Source organism: Podarcis bocagei (genome assembly GCF_964188305.1).
Source record: "Podarcis bocagei genome assembly, chromosome: 11".
NCBI lineage: Eukaryota > Metazoa > Chordata > Lepidosauria > Squamata > Lacertidae > Podarcis > Podarcis bocagei.
The window spans coordinates 53145095-53169061 of NC_138136.1; the positions used below are offsets into that span (position 1 = coordinate 53145095).

Consider the following 23967-nt stretch of genomic DNA (forward strand, 5'->3'; position numbering starts at 1 on the left):
ACCTGAAGCACTATTTCTGGGTTAGCAGAGTCTGTAACCTGAAGCGTATGTAACCTGAAGCATATGTAACCTGAGGTACCACTGTAGTTGCTTTGGAAGACGATAATCAGGCATCCACACAACATGACCAGTCCAATGAAGTTGATGTTAAAGAATCATTGCTTCAACACTGGTGATCTTTGCTTCTTCCAGTACACTGGTATTAGTTCGCCAATGGGACACTGCCCTACGAACCTCAGTCTGCCCTTGGACTGCCCCCTTCCCACCATTACCTGCCTGCCTGCTTACTTACAACATGCCCAGGGGATAGCCCTGGCTGTCAGCTTCCTCCTTAGTTTCAAGTGTTGCCTTTGTAAGACTCAGTAGAGAGGAAGATGGGGGGCAAAACTAAAATTACTTAACTCTGCCCATTATTGACTGTGGCTCTATCAACTGTTGGTCTCCCTGCTTTCCACCCTTCCAGGCCAATTGGACACAACTACCGGTTCTCCTTTAACAATTCAGCACAGCTCCCCCCCCCCCAAAATGGCCACCTCCCCAAAATAGGGTGATAAAATGGGGTGGGCCATTCGTATTCTGCTCTAGTTTGCAGTGGAAATATTTCTAAACGTCTGGTTTTAAAGATATATATTTGGCTATACTTAAGAAGTGTAATTCTACACCAACAACAGGCTACAGAGAGAATGTTTAAAAATGCATTTTGATTTTCTTTTCTTTAGAACTGATGTTTTTCCCCCCTTTCCCCAAACATTAATTTTAATCAAATGTTAAAGCACAGGGTGAGCGAGGCTTGCATTGCTAAATGCTGAAGAATATTCAAAGCAAAGCTCTTCCAAATTAGAGTGTCACGTTGAACTTTGCCACTTATAAATATCTTTCTACTAGGAAGCATTAGACAAAAAGAGAGCCAGACATTTTCTGCATGCCTGAATCTCTTTGATAATCCAAGTTTAGCTGAAATGAAAAAGGGAAAGCTAAGAAAGAAAGTTAAATAAATTCTTCAAAAGATAACAATCAGCACCCTATCTTCACTGTAATAAATGAGTTCCTCAATAACTAGTTTTGCTGAACTTCCCAGAATCTCAAAGAAAGAACAGACGATATAGCCATCCACAGAAGATAACGGGTATGTGTTTTAAAATAATATGATCCAAGAGGGGAAAGAGTAAAGGGAAGAAAATGTTTTAGGCACAACTGCTTGAAGGTATTTTGATACTCTCAGTTGCTCCTCTATATGGTGTGAGAGTAGGGAAAGGAAAATCTGCCAATTTCAGGTTCTTTCAGTTTCTCATTTTATTCAGTCTTATGTTCAGTGCTTCATACCTTCCACATCAGTTTGAGATTATTATTTTTAAGTCCTTAAAAGTGGAAAGGGGTTAAACCATCACAAGAATTTTTTTTGAAATTTTGGAGGTTGGATAGTTACAATGGAATGGTCTCGGTGATGGGGTGCACATTTTTATTCTTATTTATTTATGATTGTTACTTTGCCAGAAACAAACAAAGAAACAAACAAAAAAACCCAGCTTTTAAAATCTTTCAAAACATAAAATCAACAATAAACTAAAAACAGATTAAAGGGTACATCCACATTCTACACATCTGAGTAGGCATGTCTAAACTAAAATGTTTTTAAAGGTAAAGGTAAAGGGACCCCTGACCATTAGGTCCAGTCGTGACCGACTCTGGGGTTGCGGCGCTCATCTCGCTTTATTGGCCGAGGGAGCCGGCGTATAGCTTCCGGGTCATGTGGCCAGCATGACTAAGCCACTTCTGGCAAACCAGAGCAGCGCACGGAAACACCGTTTACCTTCCCGCACTTGCACTTTGACGTGCTTTTGAACTGCTCGGTTGGCAGGAGCAGGGACTGAGCAATGGGAGCTCACCCCGTCATGGGGATTCGAACCACCGACCTTCTGATCAGCAAGTCCTAGGCTCTGTGGTTTAACCCACAGCGCCACCCACGGCTGTAAAATGTTTTTAGTAGGTGCCAAAAAGAGGATAGTGAAGGCACCTGCCTCACATCAATAGGCAGGGAATTCCAGAGTGTAAGTGATCGAAGTAGTCGAGAGCGCATGCACTGGGTAAGGTGATTTTGCAGGTAAACTATGGAATCTGTGGCACCAGTTGCAGGGTGGGACTTTATAGAGACAGCACCTGTGTGCTGAGCAGCCAGTAACTGCATGTGTATTCAGGACTTAAAAGTAAATAAATAAACAGCATAGGTGGCACAGCTGACACGAGTCTTTCAAAGCTTATGCTAATTTCTTTCATTTCAGTTTGTTCTTCGCATTTGCACAGCAATGCTAATTAAAATTATTGCCAAATAAATTACAGGACTTCTGCTCTCTCTCCTGGAACAAGCCAGTCATTCAAAATCCATTAGGCCTGGCACACAAACTATATAGCAGAATAAAGTTTGTTAATATATGCCTGGCACGTGGAATATTTGCACCTGTGAGCCTGCTGCGGCAGGGAGGTGGTAAGGAAGGGGGGGTGGTGAAATCATGTTATTCACATGTAACTCATTAATTGATGTCACTGGGCCTTAAAGAGCTGCTTCTCTGCACAAAGGCAGATGGCTCCGTTTGGGCATTGCTAGTGAGAAACCAAAATGGCAATTAAGTTTTCCCTCCTCTGTCTTCGGTTTGGGACTAGCAACAGGTAGCAATTAAAGCTCAAAATTTAAAGTAAAAAAAAATCACACACAGAGGGATAAATAAAGAAGAAGCAAATGTTGGGATAACCTCTTAATCAAGGTTGTAAGAATGGAATAAGCAACTGGTAGTAGGACCAGCTTAGAAGTCTGTGCTGAGTCTGTACCTCTACCCCAACCCTTCCTGAATTTCATTTTCTGCTACCTTCTGCTCATCCTCTCTCTGCTGCCACTGATCACTGATCACCCTTCCTTTCCTTGTGGTGTAGTGGTTAAGAGCAGTAGTCTCGTAATCTGGTGAACCAGGTTCGCGTCTTCGCTCCTCCACATGCAGCTGCTGGGTGACCTTGGGCCAGTCACACTTCTCTGAAGTCTCTCAGCCCCACTCACCTCAGAGAGTGTTTGTTGTGGGGGAGGAAGAAGGGAAAGGAGAATGTTAGCCGCTTTGAGGCTCCTTCGGGTAGTGATAAAGCGGGATATCAAATCCAAACTCTTCTTCTCCCTCCTTCCTTCCTTCCTTCCTTCCTTCCTTCCTTCCTTCCTTCCTTCCTTCCTTCCAAACTTGCTCTTACTTTTGTTGCCATTGCATCGGCAGCTAGCTCTCTTTGTCCCCTCACTTTGCCTTGTTCTGACAAAGGGCCCAAAGGGTGTGTCTGTCTGTCTGTCTGTTGGGGTTCTTCCTTAGAGCAAAGCATTGGAATTGCTCTGCATTTTTACCTAAGTTCAAGCAGCGCTCTTAGGCCTTGCAGCAAGGCAGCAGAGGGGCAGATGGTCTCCCAGCCACCTCAACCTAAATACATCACGCTCTATGGAAGGAGTGGAAAGGGATTGGCCTGGAGAAGCCTGCAGAAGCCTTGCATGTGCAGCAGGAATGCTGCCACCCATGTGAGGCCAACACTAAGGCAAGAGAGCAAGGAGTCCATGGAGACACCAAATTGCTCCCTCCACCAGAGGTTGCTGGATCAGCCAGGTCCATCAACGTTATTTTCACAGTGGCCAGCCAGATGCCCATGGGAAACCCAAAAGAAGCCCCAAGCAAAAGAGCACCCACCCCTCCAGTGGTTCCCAGCAGCTGCTTTTCAGAAGTATTATTGCCTCTGGCCATGGAGACAGAAAGCCACTTCTGACGTAGAAGGAGGTGGGGTTGCGGGCTTCACCCTCCCACCATGCGCTCGGGGGCTGGCTCTCAGCCTCTGCGCGATTGAGGGAATCCTGATTGCATCCTCCCCTGGCCAGTCAATCGGCTGGCCTGGGGGGCGTGGCCTGCTCCATTTAATGCAGGGGCGGCCTGGGATCTCCCTCTTTGTCGCTTCCATCTGCTCCAGTTTGTCGGAGATCTTATCTCCGAAATGCCTGTGGCCCTGTCCGAAGCCTATGGAGGTGAGGGCCTAAGGCATGCCCCCGAGCGGTGACCCTGGGGGAGTTCCTAGCTGATGTGCATCAGCAGGACTCCCCCTACTGGTGGTTAACCCTTCCCAGACTTCAAGTGAACAGGCTGAAGCCAGATAGTCGGTTAGGACCAAGGCCTAAGCCAATACTGCTCATCACCTGTAACCAATAAAGTTGTGGCCATATTTAGCCCATTAACCTTAAATATCTGTGTCATGTGTCTTTATTTCCACTGGGGGGAGGTGGGAACTCACCACGCAACAGAGATACCATGCATACTGCCACTTGAGGCAGCTGCCTCAACCTGCCTCATGATTGGGGTGGCCCTGACTGGTAGCCCCTGGCTCTTACACAGCCCCTGTCCTGGTTTCATTGCTCCATACAGTTTTTTTCCTCTGGCCCCACCAGGGATGGGGCCCTCAGAAGATTTCCCAGGAGGCAACATGGCCCTCTGGCTGGAAAGGGTTCCTCATGCTTGCGTTACAGTCTCACTTTCCTCGCAAGATGTGACCAAAAAGTCTCATGAGATGCCACCAGAGCCTTGCAAAACTTTGGCCAAAATGCACGGTCACTTGGAGGGGGGGGGTTGTTTTCCACCATCCAAGCGGCTCACTCAGCATGCTGTGATGGGCTAGCCCCGTTCCTGGGTCTCTGCAGCTAGCTGCGCTCACTCCCTGCAATCGATTAAAATGTCCAAGAAGGCTTCTTTTCTTTGAACGCAAAAACCGATTCAACAGAACGACAGCAAAACAAAACGCAGCGAAACAAAGCCCGGCGCATGGGAGGGTAGAACTGTAAGTAAACTGAATTAGGCTAATTATAAAACTAATCAAACAAATGGCACTTGGGTCCTAACGCATGCCAATCCAGTAGGGCAACTCAAAGTGCCAGCAAAATCTAGAAACGTGAAAGAAAAATAAAAGGGGGAGAGGAGCCCTTCACAGGTTGGAAAGAAAAGAGAGGGTGATGCTGATCAGCTGCTGCTGTGCAGAACCACAGCAGGAATTGACTGTAGGAAAATTTTATTTCCTCCATAGGGTTATTAAACATTTCATTAGCTCATTAGTTAGACGATATATGTCTGCCAGGTGCAAATACTGGCTAGCTTATTATTACCGGAAGGCCTCCTTGAGCATATTAGCTGAAGCTTGCTTTAATAGTTCGGCAGCATTTCATATCGGTGCACAAACAAGAGAGACCTTAACAGATGTGACATTTTCCACTCCTTCCATAGCCTTGATGCCTCAAAATGGTCGTCCTTTTACAATGTTGTTTATGCATATTTTGGCATCTACAAAATATCCAGGTGCCAAACACCTGTGCTGCCATAAATTAGAGCTATATGCGCCACTTGGCAGTACGACTACGGAGCTAATATTTGATGCTATCGTCTTGATTAATGCTATGGTTTGTATGCGTAAGGTCTACCAGGTTCAGTCTCTGGCTCTCTCCAGGTAAATGATCTCTGGAATGTGTCATTAAACTCCCATAATGCCTCTTGCTTGTTGCGATGGAGGATCGAGGAGGTTGCATGAGTGTGTACGGAAACTAGCCTACTGTACGAAGGCAATCTACATTTGTTTCTGCACTCCCATCAGCACCAGTCGGCATACTCAGTGGTAAGGGATGATGAGAGTTGTTGTACAACAACACCAGGAGAGTGAAAGGATCCCCATCCTTGTTTTAAACAAACAATTGTCTTTTGCTTTTATGGCAACATTATTTTTTAAAATGATGTTTATTGTTGTAATAATCTTATTTAAGCTGCTTTATGAGGTCCACCTAAAAAGAGGTACAGTGGTACCTCGGGTTACATACACTTCAGGTTACATACGCTTCAGGTTACACACTCCACTAAGCCAGAAATAGTGCTTCAGGTTAAGAACTTTGCTTCAGGATAAGAACAGAAATCAGGCTACGGCGGCAGCAGGAGGCCCCATTAGTTAAAATGGTGCTTCAGGTTAAGAACAGTTTCAGGTTAAGTATGGACCTCCGGAACGAATTAAGTACTTAACCCAAGGTACCACTGTATATAAATAAATAAATATCCCAAAGAAGTAGGGTGAGCAGGGCTGAATACATCTCATCCACTGGATTCCAAGATTTATTGCCGGCATTAGTTAGGGAAAAGACAACATTGGCGGTCCCCTTGATGTGCAGGATTTTCAGACCTTCTGTCCGTTGTCAGAAGTGGATTATTTATTGATGGGCAGCAGGTGTTTGAAGTGGGGGGGGACATGGTGTGGGTTTCAACTGTTGTGTAATTCTTATCTGTCAGGGATTAAGAAAACCTGGAAGACTGAGCAGCTGGGAGTAATCTGATTCTGGACACTTCAAACAATCTCCATTGTGCAGTACATAAACTGCAAGAAAACATTGTGTGATGGCACCTTTCATTTCTTTGAGATATTCACCTCACAATTTCACAAGATCCACTTGTAGCTTGCCATTTTGAGTCCTGCTGTTTGGTTTGGCTAACAATTGACTATTCCACAGATCTATTAGCCAGTGACAAGACAGACTACAGCAAACATGGTCTTGGCAGACAGAACTATCAAAAGCTGCCATGAGCATGGGAATTTAGGGCATCTACAGTGAGGGGGAAAAGTATTTGATCCCCTGCTAAATTTGTCTCGAAATCAGCCTCGAAATCTTACTGACTTGGAGAGGATCTGCAAAGAGGAGTGGGAAAAAATACCTCCTGAGATGTTTGCAAACCTGGTGGCCACCTACAAGAAACGTCTGACCTCTGTAATTGCCAGCAAGGGTTTTGCTACCAAGTACTACGTCATCTTTTTGCAAAGGGATCAAATACTTATTTCACTCATTATAATGCACATCAGTCTCTGACGTTTGTCTTCTGGGTTTCTGGGGTTTTTCCTGTTGTTATTCTGTCTCTCACAGCTACAACAAACCTACCATTAAAATGATGGACTGGTCATTTCTTTGTCAGAGGGCAAATGGGCAAATTTAGCAGGGGATCAAATACTTTCCCCCTCACTGTATCCTAATGTCTAGGTCAATGTATTTCTTGTCCATGTTGATGTTGCATGTTTTCAATCATATGTCCATATTATTATTATATTAATGTATCAAGGCAAAATGGGCATTTCTGTAAATATTTCCTTTTAAATGCACATTTTTCTGCATGCATTTTCCTCATAATACTGAGTGAAGAACTGCATTGCAAAATCTGGACAAGTGTGCCCTTCTGAACGATAACTGCATTCTGATCCACATGTTAGTCCAGGCAGTTGGAATTCGGCCAGCTTGCCAATGCCACTCATTAGAAAGAAGATACGATACTGTGTGTGATGTAATATTTACAAGCTAAAACCTATAGCGTGTAAATCAGAGACATATTTTTGTTTTCTGCAGTAAGCCTCCACACTTAGCTCCATCTCTGTACTGGACAACCACAGGGTGAAATAAGACATGCATATTTCAACTGCAGGTATAGGTCCAGGTCACTAGAGGCCTCAGTGGCCCAGAGTGCCCATCACCAACTTTGGTCCTACCTGGAGTTTGAAACTAGGACCTTCTGCAAGGAAATCAAAGGTTCTACCATGGGGTGAAGGGCCTTCGTTCTGTTGTGGGCACTCTATTTTCCCCCAGAGATCACTTACCTGTCTGAGATAAAAGGGGTGTATAAGGGACTTTCGGTTCTATTGCACTCATTGGCGGAGGTAGCAAGGGGTTGGCGAAGCTGCGCAGTGGATGTGTAGGCCGGACACATGCTGTGGGAATTGTCCTGCTTGGGGCATCTTCGCTGCTGGAGTGTTCAGGCTGCGTCTGCGGTAGCATGGATGTCTGCTGCGGGGCTGGTCCTTCAGTCACTGCTGCAAGAGGGAAGATGGAAGAAGATGTAACCAGCTTGAACACCAACCTGAACCGTAAGGTCATTTATAAATAATAAGTATAAATATTGTTAATCCAGCACCACCACCACAACTCTTTACTGGGTCTGTTCCTCTTCCTATATTTATACGGAGCTGGGCATTCTTTCTTAGGAATGAAAGCTTTGGCATCATCATGGGTGGGGATGTGTAGCAGACGGATAGATCTCTGAGCTCGCAGATACACCTTGCACTCCCTGCTTGAGCCATACCAGTAGAGATTGGAGAAGGTTTTCCTCCACGTTGCAGAAACAGTCCTTAGCCGCCTTAGCACTTAATACGAAGACTTGAATCCCATAAAGTGAGTGGCATCCGGTACCTTAACCACAAGCAAGAGAAAGGCTGTATTTGGAAATATGACTGGGGTGGAGGCGAAACCTATTATCTGGCTTTTGGTGAAAGGCAGGTCCCACCACCACATCAACAGATTTCAGCCTGGAACAAATGAGTCTTTAAAGTACATGTAAGGGGCCTTTCATGGTTCCATAGGAATGGAGTTCCCTAAACATGGGGCCACCACAAAGAAGATCCTATCCCTTGTGCCTGCCAACCCTAATTGACCATACTTGTAGGAACTCAAGGAGGGTCTCTGGAGTTGAGAAGAACATAAGAAGATCCCTGCTGGATCTTCAAATCAAAGTCCCATCTGGCCCAGAATCCTGTTCTCATAGTGGCCAACAAGATGCCTCTGGACTTGAGTGCAAGTGTGCCCCCCCCCATCAGCAATTGCAAGCAACTGACATTCAGAGAAATACTTCCTGAGACAATAGATGTGGAACATAGCCATTATGGCTAGTAACCACTGGTAGCTTTATCCGCCATGAATTTGTTTAAGCATTTTTTTAAAAAGCTGTCTAGTTTGGTGGCCATCACCACATCTAGTGGGATCAGACTCCATAGTTTAATGATGCACTGTGAGAAGTACTTCATTTTGTCGGTCTTAAATCTTCCAACATTCAGCTTCATGGAATGTCCATAAATCCTAGTATTATAAGAAAGGGAGATAATGCCCCCCCAATAGTTAATAAATAAGCAGGATCATAGAACTTAATGAAAGCTTCTGAGAACGGAGCCAACTAATGAAGTCATTTCATATTGTGGCTACCTCTTTAAGAATATCTATTTGCCTAGCTCATATTGTTCAGGTACAATACAAATCAACAGCTTATAAGTACAAACACAGAAAATGAGATTCTGCACATGCACAGGTAAATCTTATGCACTTGATTCTAATTTAGTGCCAGACACCAATTAATGCTCAAGTAGAGGAAAGTAGTTAAGCCCAGTGAAGCTCTTGAGCCTTTGGGAAGGAGGAAGAGTTGACATTTTCAGCAAATCAAATATAGTGCATCTAACATTAAGTTGTGAGCTTTTGGGGGGCAGGTCTGAAAGTTTTCTAAAAATACAGTTGGTGATCTGTTTCTGAATTGAGCAATACAGTGGATGCTCGGGTTGCGAACGTGATCTGTGCGGGATGCACGTTCGCAACCTGCAGCGTTCGCAACCCACAGTGGCGCGTCTGTGCACGCATGGGTTGCGATTTGGCGCTTCTGTGCATGCGCAAAGCACAATTTACCACTTCTGCGCATGCGTGACCCCCGAAACCCGGAAGTAATCCATTCCGGTGGGTCCGTAACCCGAAAAAACGCAACCTGAAGTGTCTGTAACCCGAGGTATGACTGTATTCCCATTGCTAGCATCAACCTGTATCTATCTACTTACTTCTGTTACAGTGCCCTGCTGAATTTGGACAGAGCCCAGTAATTGGCTGTCTATGCATGAGTTTTCAGGGGAGGGGGACACACACACCTGGGGACTGTACTTCTTAACTTTTCTACTGTGATTTCAGGATTTGAAAAAATCAACAAAAGACTTAAGTAAAGCAGCCGAGTAAGGAAGACAGTGACACAAATTGCTGCATACAGGATCCTTTGTGTAGAAGCCTATGGCATTATGATATCTACACCTTCTGACAAAGACTGTAGACAAAGGGCTTGCTTAATTAATTTCTATTTAAACCAAATGCCATATCCTTCCTTCAGACAGCTGCAATATTGCCAGAGCTGTTGCTTTATGCTTTATTATCCTGTATTGAGAGTCAATTTTTCTCTGATTTGAATATGCCACTTCAAACCTTCACATTTAAATTGGGCTCTCCCATTGTCTGGAGTATTGCTTATAGATGAGGAATAAGAAAAGAAAAGAAAAGAAAAGAAAAGAAAAGAAAAGAAAAGAAAAGAAAAGAAAAGAAAGGAAAGGAAAAACAGCCTGTGCGCTTTCAGCCCTCAATAGTAGCATGGATACCAAAACAGAGATATGAACCCAACTCACCCCTCTATCCCGGACACAAAGTCAATGGGGTGACTATTTCACATGTGATGCTATTGGCGATGCCACTAGGGCTGCACAGGATCAGTCTCAGCTGGGTAGGGACTATTTCCTCTCCCAATGCAAACCCCTTATTCAAATGTGAATTTTGCCCCAGCTTTTAGTGGAACTTCACTTTGAATCCAAGAACAGAGCCATTTTCTTCTTACCCCCCCCCCAAAAAAAACCCCTTAGCAGCTGAGAGACCATGGTGCTTGGAGATAAGAGTGTGTGCTGTACATGCATGCATGAGAAGTTTGGTGCCCCCTTTCTCAGTTAAAAGAGTCCTGGTAATTAGGACCACGAAGATCCTTGCTTGACAGCTTGGAATGTTGTTTCTAGTCAGCGAGAGAGTATTGGGAAACACTGAACACTGATATGATCCAGGGCTGTCACAAGCATTCAGGACTCATGCAATGTGCACAGAGGACGGCGACCAAGATGATCAAGGGTCTGGAAACCAAGCCTTATTGGGGGGGGGGGCGTTAGGGGCGCATTGGAAGATGGCTGACAATACCATCTCTCCGGCTCACACAAGGCAGTTAAGAGGCTGATAGAGTATGCAGCCTCCCTTGTTACCCCAAGGAAATGGGGAACACTGCTTTGCCTGCGGTTGCCATAAATCACCCCCAAATTCGAAAGAAGGGGGTGACAGCACTAGGCACACAGCCCTCGTGGGAGACGGCTCTCCCTGAAGCTGTCTCTAATCGCGCGTACTAGTTGCAGGAGCGCAAAATAAACAATTAGAGAGAAGCAAATGCACATATTTCGAGTGGAGATCGGGAGATAAGACTGCTAAATAAAGTGATCTCTGTGAAGTGGAGCGACGGGCTGGATTCAACAATAAATCAAGAAGAAGATTCATCAAAGGATTGGTATGACGGAGCAGGACTGAAAAGGGGGGGGACTTTTCTTTTTTTATCTTATGTGAGTACCCAATGACCCTCCCCCCAAGAAAGAACCATTGCAATTACTGATTGCAAGCAGGATGTTTAAGAACTGTGTGGAAATAAATTACTAATCAAAGACATGGCTTGTGGGAACATCGGGAAAGGAATGGAAGCTCTTTGTGACGCAGTTATAAAAAGAGATTTGTTACGGCAGGCCTGGCCACAAGATGATCGAGGGGGAGGAGGACCATGGTTTGTTATTATATCGGACTGTGAGTTTGACCTGGCAGGGCCTCTTGAGAAAATTGAGGAGAGACTGGCAGGCCTGTGGAAATTAACCGACAGACTTTGGGAATGTTTTGTATGGAGGTGCGGAAATGGCGTCTGTCTATTTTGATATGGCTCTTGGAGGAGTGTAAAATCCACACAGGATATAACAATGTTTGTTTTCAACCCGCTTGTGGAGACTACCAGAGATCACAAAGAGGAATATATGATAACAAAAAGATGAGGAAAATAAGAAAGAGAAGATTGAATAGAACTGTGTACATTAAAGCAGCAGCAAGAGAGATGTTTGGATCCCTTTCTGAGCTCGAAGCATGGGTACCCCCAACAAAAATTTAAAAATTGGGCTGTGTAATTTGGAATTAATGTGATTTGGAATTAATGTGATTTGATTGGCCTGTTGATAAAAATTATTTGAAAAAATGGAAACCAAGCCTTATGAGGAACAGTTAATAATAATAATAATAATTTTTATTTATTTATACCCCACCCTCCCCAGACAAGACCAGGCTCAGGGCGGCTAACACCAGGTATAAAAACAATTGATTAAAATACAACATTAAAATGCAGCCTCATTTCAGTAGAAACTCAAATCAAAAACTTTGAGGGAGTTAGGTATGTTTAGCGTAGGAAAGAGAAGACTTTGAGGAGATATGAGAGTCATCTTCAAATATCTAAAGGACTGTCACATGGAAGGAGGAGCATGCTTGTTTTCTCCTGCTCTGGAGGGTAAGATTCAACCCAATGGCTTCAAGTTAGAAGGAGAGAGATTCTGATTGGACGCCGGAAAGAGCTTTCTGACAGTAAGAGCTGTTCGGCAGTGGAATGGACCCCCTCAGAAGGCAGTGATCTCGCCTTCCTTGGAGATTTTTAAAGCAGAAGTTGGATGGCCATCTGTCATGGATGCTTTAGTTGAGATTCCTGCATTGCAGGTGATTAGACTTGATGGCCCCTGGGATCCCTTCCAACGCTACAATTCTCTGATTCTATCTCTCAAAGGCATGCAACAGACACCCCTGAAATGAAGCCATCATGTAAAAGCTGGAGGCAGGAGTGAAAGCGAAAGACAATCCAACAGGAAAAGGTTGCTGTACACAACATAATTTCCCTCCCTCTTCTCTAGCCACTTTGTACGCAGGCTAGTAATTACAGGCTGATTATTACAGCTCAGGGCATCCTAATGAATGTGGCCCAAACTGCTCTGCCAACATGAGGCAGCCATAACTTCAGAGGGCCACCTGGAGAGGAACGAGAGTTCAACTCAATTTTCATGTCCATTTGTTGCTTGGTTACAAGTCTGGCAAGGATGTTAAATTATTGCTCCCATGCGTTGATTCACATCAACGAGTGTTTCATTTTCCCAAAGAGCATAAAGTTAAACGCAGAGGGCCTGCACCTGAAGTACCAGCACTGTGGGAAGTTGAGGGCCTGATAATGAGTAATCGCATCAAATTGGTAAAAAACACCCACTACGAGGGCTATTCATAAATGCCACACCTTTTATTACAGGCAACACAAAGACACAAAACAGAATGTCATAAAAATGTCAGAGTATTAACAAAATAAGTCAGAAATGGGCTAACTGCTTTTGGCCCATTTCATAAAACATTTAAGATAAAATCAGAATGAATGAAGGAAACACTAAAACAATGGGGTTTGAGAAGGTGGTCTATGCCTCTAGATCTTGACATGCACCTGGAAATATATCTCCAGTTGTGTGTCAGGTATTTGACCTCTCTGTGAAACCTGTACTTTCATCAGTCTGGCTACTCCCAACATCTCCCTCCATGTGCATCAGGGATGGAGACCTTCAGCTCTCCAGATGTTGTTGGACTCCAACTCTCAGCATCCCCGATCATGGTCCATACTGGCTGGGGCTGATGGGAGCTGGAGTTCAACAACATCTGGAATGCCGTAAGTTCCCCAATGTAGTGGTTAAGAGCGGTAGTCTCGTAATCTGGGGAACCGGGTTCGCGTCTCCGCTCCTCCACATGCAGCTGCTGGGTGACCTTGGGCCAGTCACACTTCTCTGAAGTCTCTCAGCCCCACTCACCTCACAGAGTGCTTGTTGTGGGGGAGGAAGGGAAAGGAGAATGTTAGCCGCTTTGAGACTCCTTAAAGGGAGTGAAAAGCGGGATATCAAATCCAAACTCTTCTTCTTCTTCATATATGTAATACTAGAGGCATCTGCTAGAGCAGGCATGGTCAAACTTGGCCCTCCAGCTGTTTTGGGACTACAGCTCCCACCATCCCTAGCTAACAGGACCAGTGGTCAGGGATGATGGGAATTGTAGTCCCAAAACAGCTGGAAGGCCAAGTTTGGACATACCTGTGCTAGAGAAAAGACCCCAATTTTGGCAGAGGAGATGTAGACTTCATGGAGGCGTTACGTATCTTGAACATTTCTGCATCATGGGAGGCTGAACCTTTCACATATGAGGAAGGATGGCAGAGAGAAACCGATCCATACTAGAGAAGTCACATGTTTCATATACATCTTGGCAATGGGGATTGGCAGTTGTAGTTCCCATAAAACATCCCTGGAATAGCAAAGGCCTTTGTGAATCTCGCACTTCTCTTGGTTTGAACTGGGTCTTCTCCACCATCCCATTATCACCTCTAATAAATGGAACATGATTCCTCCAGAAATCTCTAGATGTGAGGAAGTTTCCATTTGGATCAGGGCCGTGACACCACAGAAGGCTTTGTTAACCACTTCCCTATGTCCTATTTCTCCAACTGAATTCTCCACTCCCCCAGTTGTTACTGGCTATAGAGATGGAGGTCAGGTGCACTGTAGGGCGTAGGGACGTGGGTGGCACTGTGGGTTAAACCACAGAGCCTAGGACTTGCCGATCAGAAGGTCAGCGGTTCAAATCCCCGCGACGGGGTGAGCTCCCGTTGCTCAGTCCCTGCTGCTGCCAACCTAGCAGTTCAAAAGCACGTCAAAGTGCAAGTAGATCAATAGGTACCGCTCTGGCGGGAAAGTAAACGGCGTTTCCGTGCGCTGCTCTGGTTCGCCAGAAGCAGCTTAGTCATGCTGGCTACATGACCCGGAAGCTGTACGCTGGCTCCCTCGGCCAATAAAGCGAGATGAGCGCCGCAACCCCAGAGTTGGTCACGACTGGACCTAATGGTCAGGGGTCCCTTTACCTTACGCCCCACTGTAGACAACAGCAACTTGAAGAAAGCAATTTCAGCTTTGAGAATGGAGTGGAAGAAAGGGATAACAACCTTTGTCCTTCAGTACCATATTCTCAGCCCAAATTGGACCTCCATCTTGGCTATTTTTAATGAAAGAAAAAGACATTGGGATGTCCGATCATGAATTTCCCACCTCAGGTCTAGTTTGGCCATAAATGGCAAAAGATTATTATTATACTGTTGGAGGCCAAACCTGTGTGTGTGTTAGTGCTTCTTTACAGAAAGATGTGATTGTCAGGATGTTGAATTCCAAACCAGATCCCTCATTCTGTGCTTGCATGCTCTGATCTCAGGGGCCTGGGCTGCACAAAGCCCTGCAAATGAAAGGCATGTCTTAATCTAAAACACAGTGGTTTAATCCATTGCAGGTACAAAAGCCTCTTAATATCTATGCCAGTGGGAACACCTAGGGCTTAGCAGCCAGTCATGCAACATTCATAAAGAGCCCCCAACACCCAAGGATTTCAGTGTTTTTTGCTGGAGGTAACAGCCTCTCTGCTTATCTACATGTTGAGAGCAGACCATTGCACTCTAGTGCCATTGCTTGCAAAAGCTGATGCGGCCCAGAAGGGCCAGCAGCAGAAAACTAAAAAAGACCATAGCCAGGTGAACTCTCCAGGCACATTATAATGAAGAATGCCTTGGGGTGTGCATATATTTCTCTATAGGCACCAAATGAGATACTAACTAAGTAGGAAATGCTGGACTGAAATGCATCATTACTATGCTTTCCCAGAATCAGATTATCCAATTCCTGGGAAATACCAGGGAGAATTTTGTCATAATGAACTGCAGACACTGGAGACTAGCTGAAAGCTACAAGGGAAAGCAGAGGTCAGTGCCATTTGCAAAAAGCTTTCCTGTGTATAGTTAAGTTCCCCCAGTTTCTCCTAATGACTAGAGAACAAGCGAGTTTGTGCTCATTTCCTTCTGCTGCTTCTCTTGGTCACTGCAGTCCTTCAGCAATAAACAATTGGTATTGATGTTGCCAGAGCTCATAATTATCTCGTTCAAAATACAAATTTGCTTAGCTTGTAAGGCTGAAATGCAATAAAGATTAGCTTGGGATGTAAAAAAGGGTTCTGCGTGCACACACACACACACACACACACACACACAGTGCATTTTCAATTTAAGTCTTCTTTTTTTGTTTGTCAGAGTCTCAAACAATAGTTCCAGCTCAGATAGATCTAAGCAAACGAAAACAAATGCGTATTTTTTTAGGTTCTGTGTAAATCTAGAAAAAGTCCAGAGAGCCCATGGATCTTGGGACAAAGAAGGCGTACAACCCCTGAGCTTATCTGACCATGATGATCAAGGGTCTGGAAACCAGGCCTTATGAGGAACTGTTGAAGGAGTTGGGTATGTTTAGTCTGATAACGAGGAAACTGAGAGGAGATACGATAACCATCTTCAAATACCTACCTCGACTATATATTTTGTCCAGCTGTCTCCCCATCTAGGGTTGCCATGAAATACCTAACTGGAGCTCCACCAAGACTGCTGCTATTGAACCTAACCATTCTTTGCATCCCTTCTGGTTCTGGTTTCTCCCCATTTGCTGAAACGTTTCCCAAATGTCATATTATTCAAGCTTTGGATGTCTTCACCCATATGCACCTAGTCGCTCTGCATTATAGGTGCTGAGAGTTGTTAGGAGAGCCCCTGTTTCCCTCACAGAGTCACAGTTCCCAGTATTCCCTGGAAAGAGGGATTGATGACTGAGAACTGTAGCTCTGTGAGGGGAATAGGAGGTCTCCTAACAACTCTTGCCACCTTTAATAAACTGCAGTTCCTAGGGTTCTCTGGGAGAAGCCATGGCTGGTATCCTCGTGGTTTAAACATGTGGTGTGGGTGTGGCCCTAGTCCAGGATTCCAACCAACATGCCATGCAGGCTGTTAAAAGTTACATCATGGTAAAACCAGACAGCTCCGTGGGAACTAGATTCATAACAGAAGGTGGCGGATGGTTGTGCATAGGCAAAAATGAACAGAGATGTCTTACTAAGCTCCATTGACTCCCTCCACCCCTTTGGGGAGCTGCTATCCTTTGGTGATATTTAACGCTCCTTGGGCTGATACCAAGGGCTTCATTACACAGGTTGGCAACCAGCCTGATGGACCGTTCAACATGCACTGTCGTTCTTGAAAGCCTTTCTAAAGCCACAGGAGCTAAAAATTCAAAATGAAAGTTGACATTGGAAGGAAACCCAAGTGTCATGCGCTGACACACACGCAGAGAGACATCTGGATTTGCCATATGAAGGCTTGATGAAGTAAGACTCCTCCACCCACCCTAGCAGTGGGATTGTTCTATCGGGATTTAGGGGAAGCTGGCCTGACTTGCAAATCTTTACAAATGGGTTCATCTAGGAAAATGCTGGTGGATCTGAGAATTTGAGAGAGGTGCAGAAGATGGAATGCAAACAAGGAAGTAGAAAGGGTAACTAGATATGCTAGGAAACAGGGTCCAATTTAGGGGCAGCTGACAGGAAACTGACGGGGGGGGCTAGGTGGGAGGGCCTTGGTCATGGCTGGGGATGGGGCACTCGTTAAAGGTGCCTAGTCAACTATTCATTCAGCATTTGAAATGTATAGTGCAAATAGTTCATCTTGGAAGCTGCAAGCACTGATGTGTGTAGGCAACCTTGCATTAATTAAAACAAACAAAACAAATGAAAAAAGCAGAAACTTACAACACTGGTGCCCATTCAAAAGGCAGTCACTGTGATTGGATCCATGTGTGTAGAATTCTCATCTTATATGACAAGGGATAAACCACACACGCAAACTGTACAGTGCAATTGTGAAATGCAAAGTTGCACAATTGCAAGAAAAGGGTGTTCAGAAGTCGAACAAATAAAGGGAGCAGTGCTGAAGGGAGCTTGCCTGGGATGTAATTTGGCCTGGCACCATCCTTGCCAAGACGTCTTTGGAAGCTGGTCTGGATGAATTGGGTTAAGCTTGTGAGGTGTGAGCCAGAAGGGTCTCTTGCAGAAATCTCACTTCAGCCACATGTTCATTAAGGCAGTAACCCTTTCCACACTTACTGGGGATTAAGTCTCATTTGATCCAATAGGCTTTACTTTTGAGTAGACATGCCTAGATTTCTGTTGAATATGGCCCTAGGCAAGCTGCTGATTCTTAGACTCAAACTCCCCCCACCCTGCCATATGGGATAATAATACCAATTTCCCCCTTACAACAGAGTTATTACTGAGTTAATGTATGTGCATTAAGCACTAAAACACACACACAGAAGCAGACACTATATAAATACTGTTATTATCACAAAAGCCTGTAAGCCAAACTGGCTTGAAGTTGTTAAAATTTGCCTTTTGCCTTAAATACTCTTTGCTCCTCATTCCACAAACTCTCTCTGCATGGCTACAATATTACAAAGTGGTTAAAAGACACGGCCGTGGACAAGCAGATGAAATGAAATTAATACAGTAGTGCCCCGCAAGACGAATGCCTCGCAAGACAAAAAACTCGCTAGACGAAAGGTTTTTTCGTCCGCGATTTGCCTCGCAAGACGAAATTTCCCTATGGGCTTGCTTCGCAAGACGAAAACGTCTCGCGGCTTTGTTTCCTTTGTCTAAAAACAAAGACATGTTTTGTTTATAAAGTTAATTTATTTTCCCTTCAATTTTTGAACTGCTCTTTACAGTATGTGTGACTTTAAAGAGCAGTTAATAAACTGTTGTTGTACCAAATTTGGCTTTGTTTCGACTTTTTTTGACCATAGGAACGCATTAATTGATTTTCAATGCATTCCTATGGGATTTCGTGCTTCGCAAGACGAAAAATTCACTAGACGACAAAAATTGCGGAACGAATTAATTTTGTCTTGCGGGGCACCACTGTACAGTAATGAGATATAAACTGCCATTAGATCCATTAGTCACATTGCTCAGCTATATAAAGGACGTAGCTCTATCCGAAGATAGAGAAACGATAATAAAGCTTTTGGCGGCGGCACAAACAACCTTCTGTGCAAACTACAAAAAAACACAAACCACGAATTACATAAAAGACCTAACATAAGAAGAGTGGATTGTAAGGCTCTGGGATACAGCCTACATGTGCCCTGGCTTCCATCCCACAACACTCAAGCAGCAGCTTTTATTCATAAAAGAGTGACAGATCTTCAGTCAGGTAAGTAATGGTACATGCTCAGCACCAAACACAGGGCTCAGAAATCACGTTCCAGGAGTTCAGGAGTGGGGCAAAAAGTTCAGAATTGGACAAGAGCAACAAAGACGTCCCAACAAGTTCTCGCACCCCACCTGCCAGGCAGGCCTTTAAAGATTAAGTGTAGTGTGCTCATGTGTGAGACTAACTATCTTTGCAGGAACGCTGAGATAGCAAACATGGGTTTTGTCAGTGTGAGTGGGTGAGTCTGATCCAATCTGATAAGGTGGTGCCTGGCTCCCCCTGGCTGTTCAAAACACTCCTCACCCTCCATTGAGGTACAGTGGTACCTCTGGTTATGAACTTAATTCGTTCCGGAGGTCCGTACTTAACCTGAAACTGTTCTTAACCTGAGGTACCACTTTAGCTAATGGGGCCTCCTGCTGCCACCATGCCACTGGCATGTGATTTCCCTTCTAATCCTGAGGGCAAAGTTCTCAACCCGAGGTACTACTTCTGAGTCTGTAACCCGAAGTGTTTGTAACCTGAGATACCACTGTATTCTGCTCTGCATGAAGTTCTGCGGGTTGGGGGAGAGAGAGCTGAGAACCCTGCTCCCCTTCTGCACATTTCTATCCAAAATCACAGCTCGTTATGTGTTTCTGATTGCATGTAGCAAGGACACATTCACTAGTGGCCCATTGGAGGCACTTCCTTTTGAGAACATGTAGTCCACCACATCTCCTGCCAACCTAGCAGTTCAAAAGCATGTCAAAGTGCAAGTAGATAAATAGGTACTGCTCTGGTGGGAAGGTAAACGGCATTTCCGTGCACTGCTCTGGTTCGCCAGAAGCAGCTTAGTCATGCTGGCCACATGAACCAGAAGCTGTATGCCGGCTCCCTCGGCCAATAAAGCGAGATAAGCACCACAACCCCAGAGTCGGTCACGACTGGACCTAATGGTCAGGGGTCCCTTTATCTTTACCTTTAGTCCAACACATGCTTGCTGTGGTGGATGCCTTAGCATCAAGGTCATACCACTGATTTAATGGATCCTGATCTGGACAAGGTGGTCATCATGCCTGGACCAGTTTTCCATGGGCCTTGACCAGCTTCAGTACTCTAATTCAATGCTATCATACACAGGGTGCAATAAAGTTCTTATTGTTTGAGGTTGGAGCATTAATGGGGGCACCTGTGGCCCTCCAGAAGTTGTTGGGCTCCCACCAGAAAGGTCAATGGTCAAGGAAGTTAGGAGTTGTAGTCCAGAATAAAATCCAGGGTCGGTAGCCTAGAATATGCAGCTTAGATGTTTCCATCACACACACACACACACACACACACACACACACACACACACACACACTGAAACAGCACCATGGGTTGAGATCACTCTGACAAGATATGCACCTTTATTTTCTGGCAGAAGGAAAAAGAAGAAAGAAGCCAGTGCAAACTCATTATTCTGGTCAATTGCTACCACCTACTTTGACAGCAGACAAAATGGCAGACAGGTTTATCATCCAATGGAGGCAGGCTTGACTGAAGTCTGCTTTTCCCCTTCATTTTCTTCAGTTTCTCTTTCAGCAGATGGCTGAGGGTGAATATTGGCCTTTTCTTCTTTTTTTTGCTAAGGCTGGTTTTTTTTTAGCATTGGCTTCTTTCTAGTTCATTAGAAATGGGTTTCAAGAACAGAAAAGAGGGATTCAATCACGGCCCATTTGGCAGGATGAATGGCTGCACCGTCCATAGTGCCATTGCATATGATGAATTTGAAGGGTGCCTCTCTCCAATCAATAGTATGTGCAGTCATGTAATAATGTGGGGACTGTGACTCTGAAATGAGTTACTGCAGTGCACAGTTTGTACTTGTCTACATTTGAGCATGGATCTCATGGCTCAAGTTAAATACTCCTGGTGCACATATCCGACTTCTTACTCTATCTCATTTATGAACCCATGAAGTTATCCTACACTGGGTAAAACCACGGGAACATTCAGCTCAGTACTGTTATGAGACCCCCAGTCCCCTCAAAGAGCTACAATTCCCAACACCCTTAAGAAACTACTAGTCCCAGGATTTGCTGGAGGAAGCCATGGCTGTGTAAGAGTGATTGAGATGTATGGTGTCGAGGTAACCAAATGCCAGGGACTGGCTAGACAAGGAGGAATGGTAGGAAGCTACAGCTGAAGAACTTCCCAAGGCAGCATCAGAGTGGGAAGGCAAATGGTGGCGGGATACAGAAGACATGTCAGAGGAAGAAGGGGGCAGATGAGTTGGCGGCTGAGCGAGCAATTGTGAGAATGAGGCAGCTGAGAAGGAGGAGGCTCAGATCCTCAGTTCTGGCAACTGCTTCATCAGGCTAGTTCTGCCCATGGTGTTCTCTGTTGGGCTTTGCCTTTCTGAATGAAAAATCAGCCTTACTGCTCATCTCTGAGTTTCTGTGCTGAACTGCAGCTGAACCAGTCCTGACACCTACATTTGCAACCAGCCCCTGCCAGCACAGCAAATGGTCATGGGAGTTGTAGTCAACTAACACCTGGAAGGCATTAAGTTTGCTATCCCTCGTTTAAAGTTACTATATCCTTTATTTACAGAACAACCCTTTCGGTGAGATAGCTGAAGTTTCCCATTTTGCTGCTATTGGCAAGAGATGGCTGTGAAAAGTTCAGATGTCGCATTCAAATTCAGCTTACAGACGCTTCAGGCTACAGACTCCACTAACCCAGAAATAGTACCTCGGGTTAAGAACTTTACCTCAGGATGATAACAGAAATCGCGTGGCGGCCGTGCGGTGGCAGCGGGAGGCCCCATTAGCTAAAGTGGTACCTCAGGTTAAGAACAGTTTCAGGTTAAGAACGGACCTCCAGAACGAATTAAGTTCTTGACCTGAGGTACTACTGTAGAGCTAACCAGGCATGAGGATACTGCAAAGAAAAGCAACCATTTGGCTGGTGGTAATGTTTTCATCTGGTTGCCTATGAAAGCCTCTTGCTTTGACAGCCAGAGGCGTGTGGATACTAGGCATACCAGTGGCAACAATGGGAAAAAGAATGCAATCTTGACAGCAGTCACTCTCTCTTTCAGCTTTAGTTCCTGGTCTGCTAAATGGGAGGGGGTGGGTGGCCTTCCTTGGGTAGTTGTGAAGGCAAAACAAGGTAAAGATCACGATCAATCAGGGATGAATAAGGATACTTCAGTTGCACGGTTCCTATCCCAGCAGGCAGAAGCTTTGCTAGAGACAGGATAATAGGAGAACCCTCGGTGCTTTGAGAAAACTCTCTCCCCATCAGCTTTTGCTGCCGTGCCCCCATTGTTTGAGCCAGCAGGAGAACGGGTGAGGTGTCAGACTAAACTCCTGTGCAAGCAAGGTAAGGAAAAAGGCAGAAGGGGAGCAAGGCAAAGGGAAATAAGCAGGTGACAAATGCAGGTCAGGACAGAAAGAAAACATGGCATTTGTAGGGGTCAGCAGCAGTAGTTGGCAAGATGCCACTGCTTCCCTAACTTCCTATCAGCACCATTGCTTTGGTGTACCAGGAGGGTAGGGGGCGAGTCAGCAATGAGGTTGTTGTGGTGCGAACACACCAACAGGACCTCTAGGTCCAAGTGTAAATGGGTAAAAATGAGCCTTTAGATGTACTTTCATGAAACAATTACAGTCATACTTCAGGATAAATATGCTTCAGGATAAGTATTTTCGGTTGCGCTCCGCGGCGACCCGGAAGTAACGGAGCATGTTACTTCCAGGTTTCGCCGCTCAGGCATGCGCAGACGGTCAAAATGACGTCACACGCATGTGCGGAAGCAGCAAAATGCGACCCACGCACATGCAGACGCGTCTTACGTTCTATTCAGGATGCGAACCGGGCCCCGGATGGATCCCATTCGCATCCCGAGGTACCACTGTAATTGGATTATTCCATTATTTCCACCTGTCAACCCAATTCATCTGGCTCTAGGGGTCATTTCGCTTTAAAAATGCATTGTTACTGGTGGGATAACGCTTGTAGCATCCATTTTGTGTCTTATGCATTTCAGTGTCCTGAAGCTGAGGGGGGAAAGAGAAAACACTTTACTTACTTCTTCCTGTTCCAAATGTCCGGTCAACCGAGAGCGTTGGGAATGGCACAGGTCGAAGCGTGAACTGAGGATGTGGGTATCCACATGTGGGGGATGGCAGGATTCCTGGGTACTGAGCACTTTCTAGCGTTGGCACTGGGATGGCACTCACCACAGCTGGAAATAAAAAAAAGGGACAGAATAGTCTCAGTGCTGTGGATTCCCATAGAAGACTCACAAGGGGATATTTGGGCCCAGAATTAATTCAAAGGAATGGGGTGATGATTATTATCATGGCTGTTTGGGCGAGGGAGACTCTTTCTGAGAGGTGGGAGACATGATGTTTGGCAGAGACTCCATTGTAATACAGTGGTGCCCCGCAAGACGAAATTAATTCGTTCCGCAATTTTTGTCGTCTAGCGAATTTTTCGTCTTGCGAAGCACAAAATCCCATAGGAATGCATTGAAAATCAATTAATGCGTTCCTATGGTCAAAAAAAGTCGAAACAAAGCCAAATTTGGTACAACAACAGTTTATTAACTGCTCTTTAAAGTCACACATACTGTAAAGAGCAGTTCAAAAATTGAAGGGAAAATAAATTAACTTTATAAACAAAACATGTCTTTGTTTTTAGACAAAGGAAACAAAGCCGCGAGACGTTTTCGTCTTGCGAAGCAAGCCCATAGGGAAATTTCGTCTTGCGAGGCAAATCGAAAACGGAAAAACCTTTCGTCTAGCGAGTTTTTTGTCTTGCGAGGCATTCGTCTTGCGAGGTACCACTGTATTGGAGCCTCACTGCTGGCTAGGAGAAAATAAAAGCAAAACTGCTCAATCATGTCAAAATCAGCTGCTCAAAGGAAAGAAGGCACATGATGAATTAAATTACAAATCAAGTTGATGCTATTCATAATAAAAACTGATCAATTAGCGCTTATTTAAAGTTCAGCACAGCCTCCAAATTAAGAGCGAGGCATGATTTAATGGCAGTGAGTAATTGGAAGATGCCCACTGCTGTCAAATCCATGCGAGCTGCAGGAAGGTAGAATTAAAATGTGAAATTAATTTTGTTTTAAAGAAGAAAAAGA

General features: G+C 44.9%; 1 protein-coding gene across 4 annotated transcripts in view; it reads right to left on the reverse strand.

Annotated features, from left to right (window-relative positions):
* Nucleotides 1–23967, reverse strand: part of DCC (DCC netrin 1 receptor) — a gene marked incomplete at its 5' end in the record, with an annotated part of 959801 nt that overhangs the window by 8198 nt on the left and 927636 nt on the right. For all 4 annotated transcript variants that reach the window (XM_081212644.1, XM_081212643.1, XM_081212642.1 and 1 more), the window contains 2 exons: nucleotides 7672–7884; nucleotides 22903–23058. In XM_081212644.1, the coding sequence (XP_081068770.1) occupies nucleotides 7672–7884; nucleotides 22903–23058 (369 nt within the window). The remainder of the gene's footprint in view (nucleotides 1–7671; nucleotides 7885–22902; nucleotides 23059–23967) is intronic.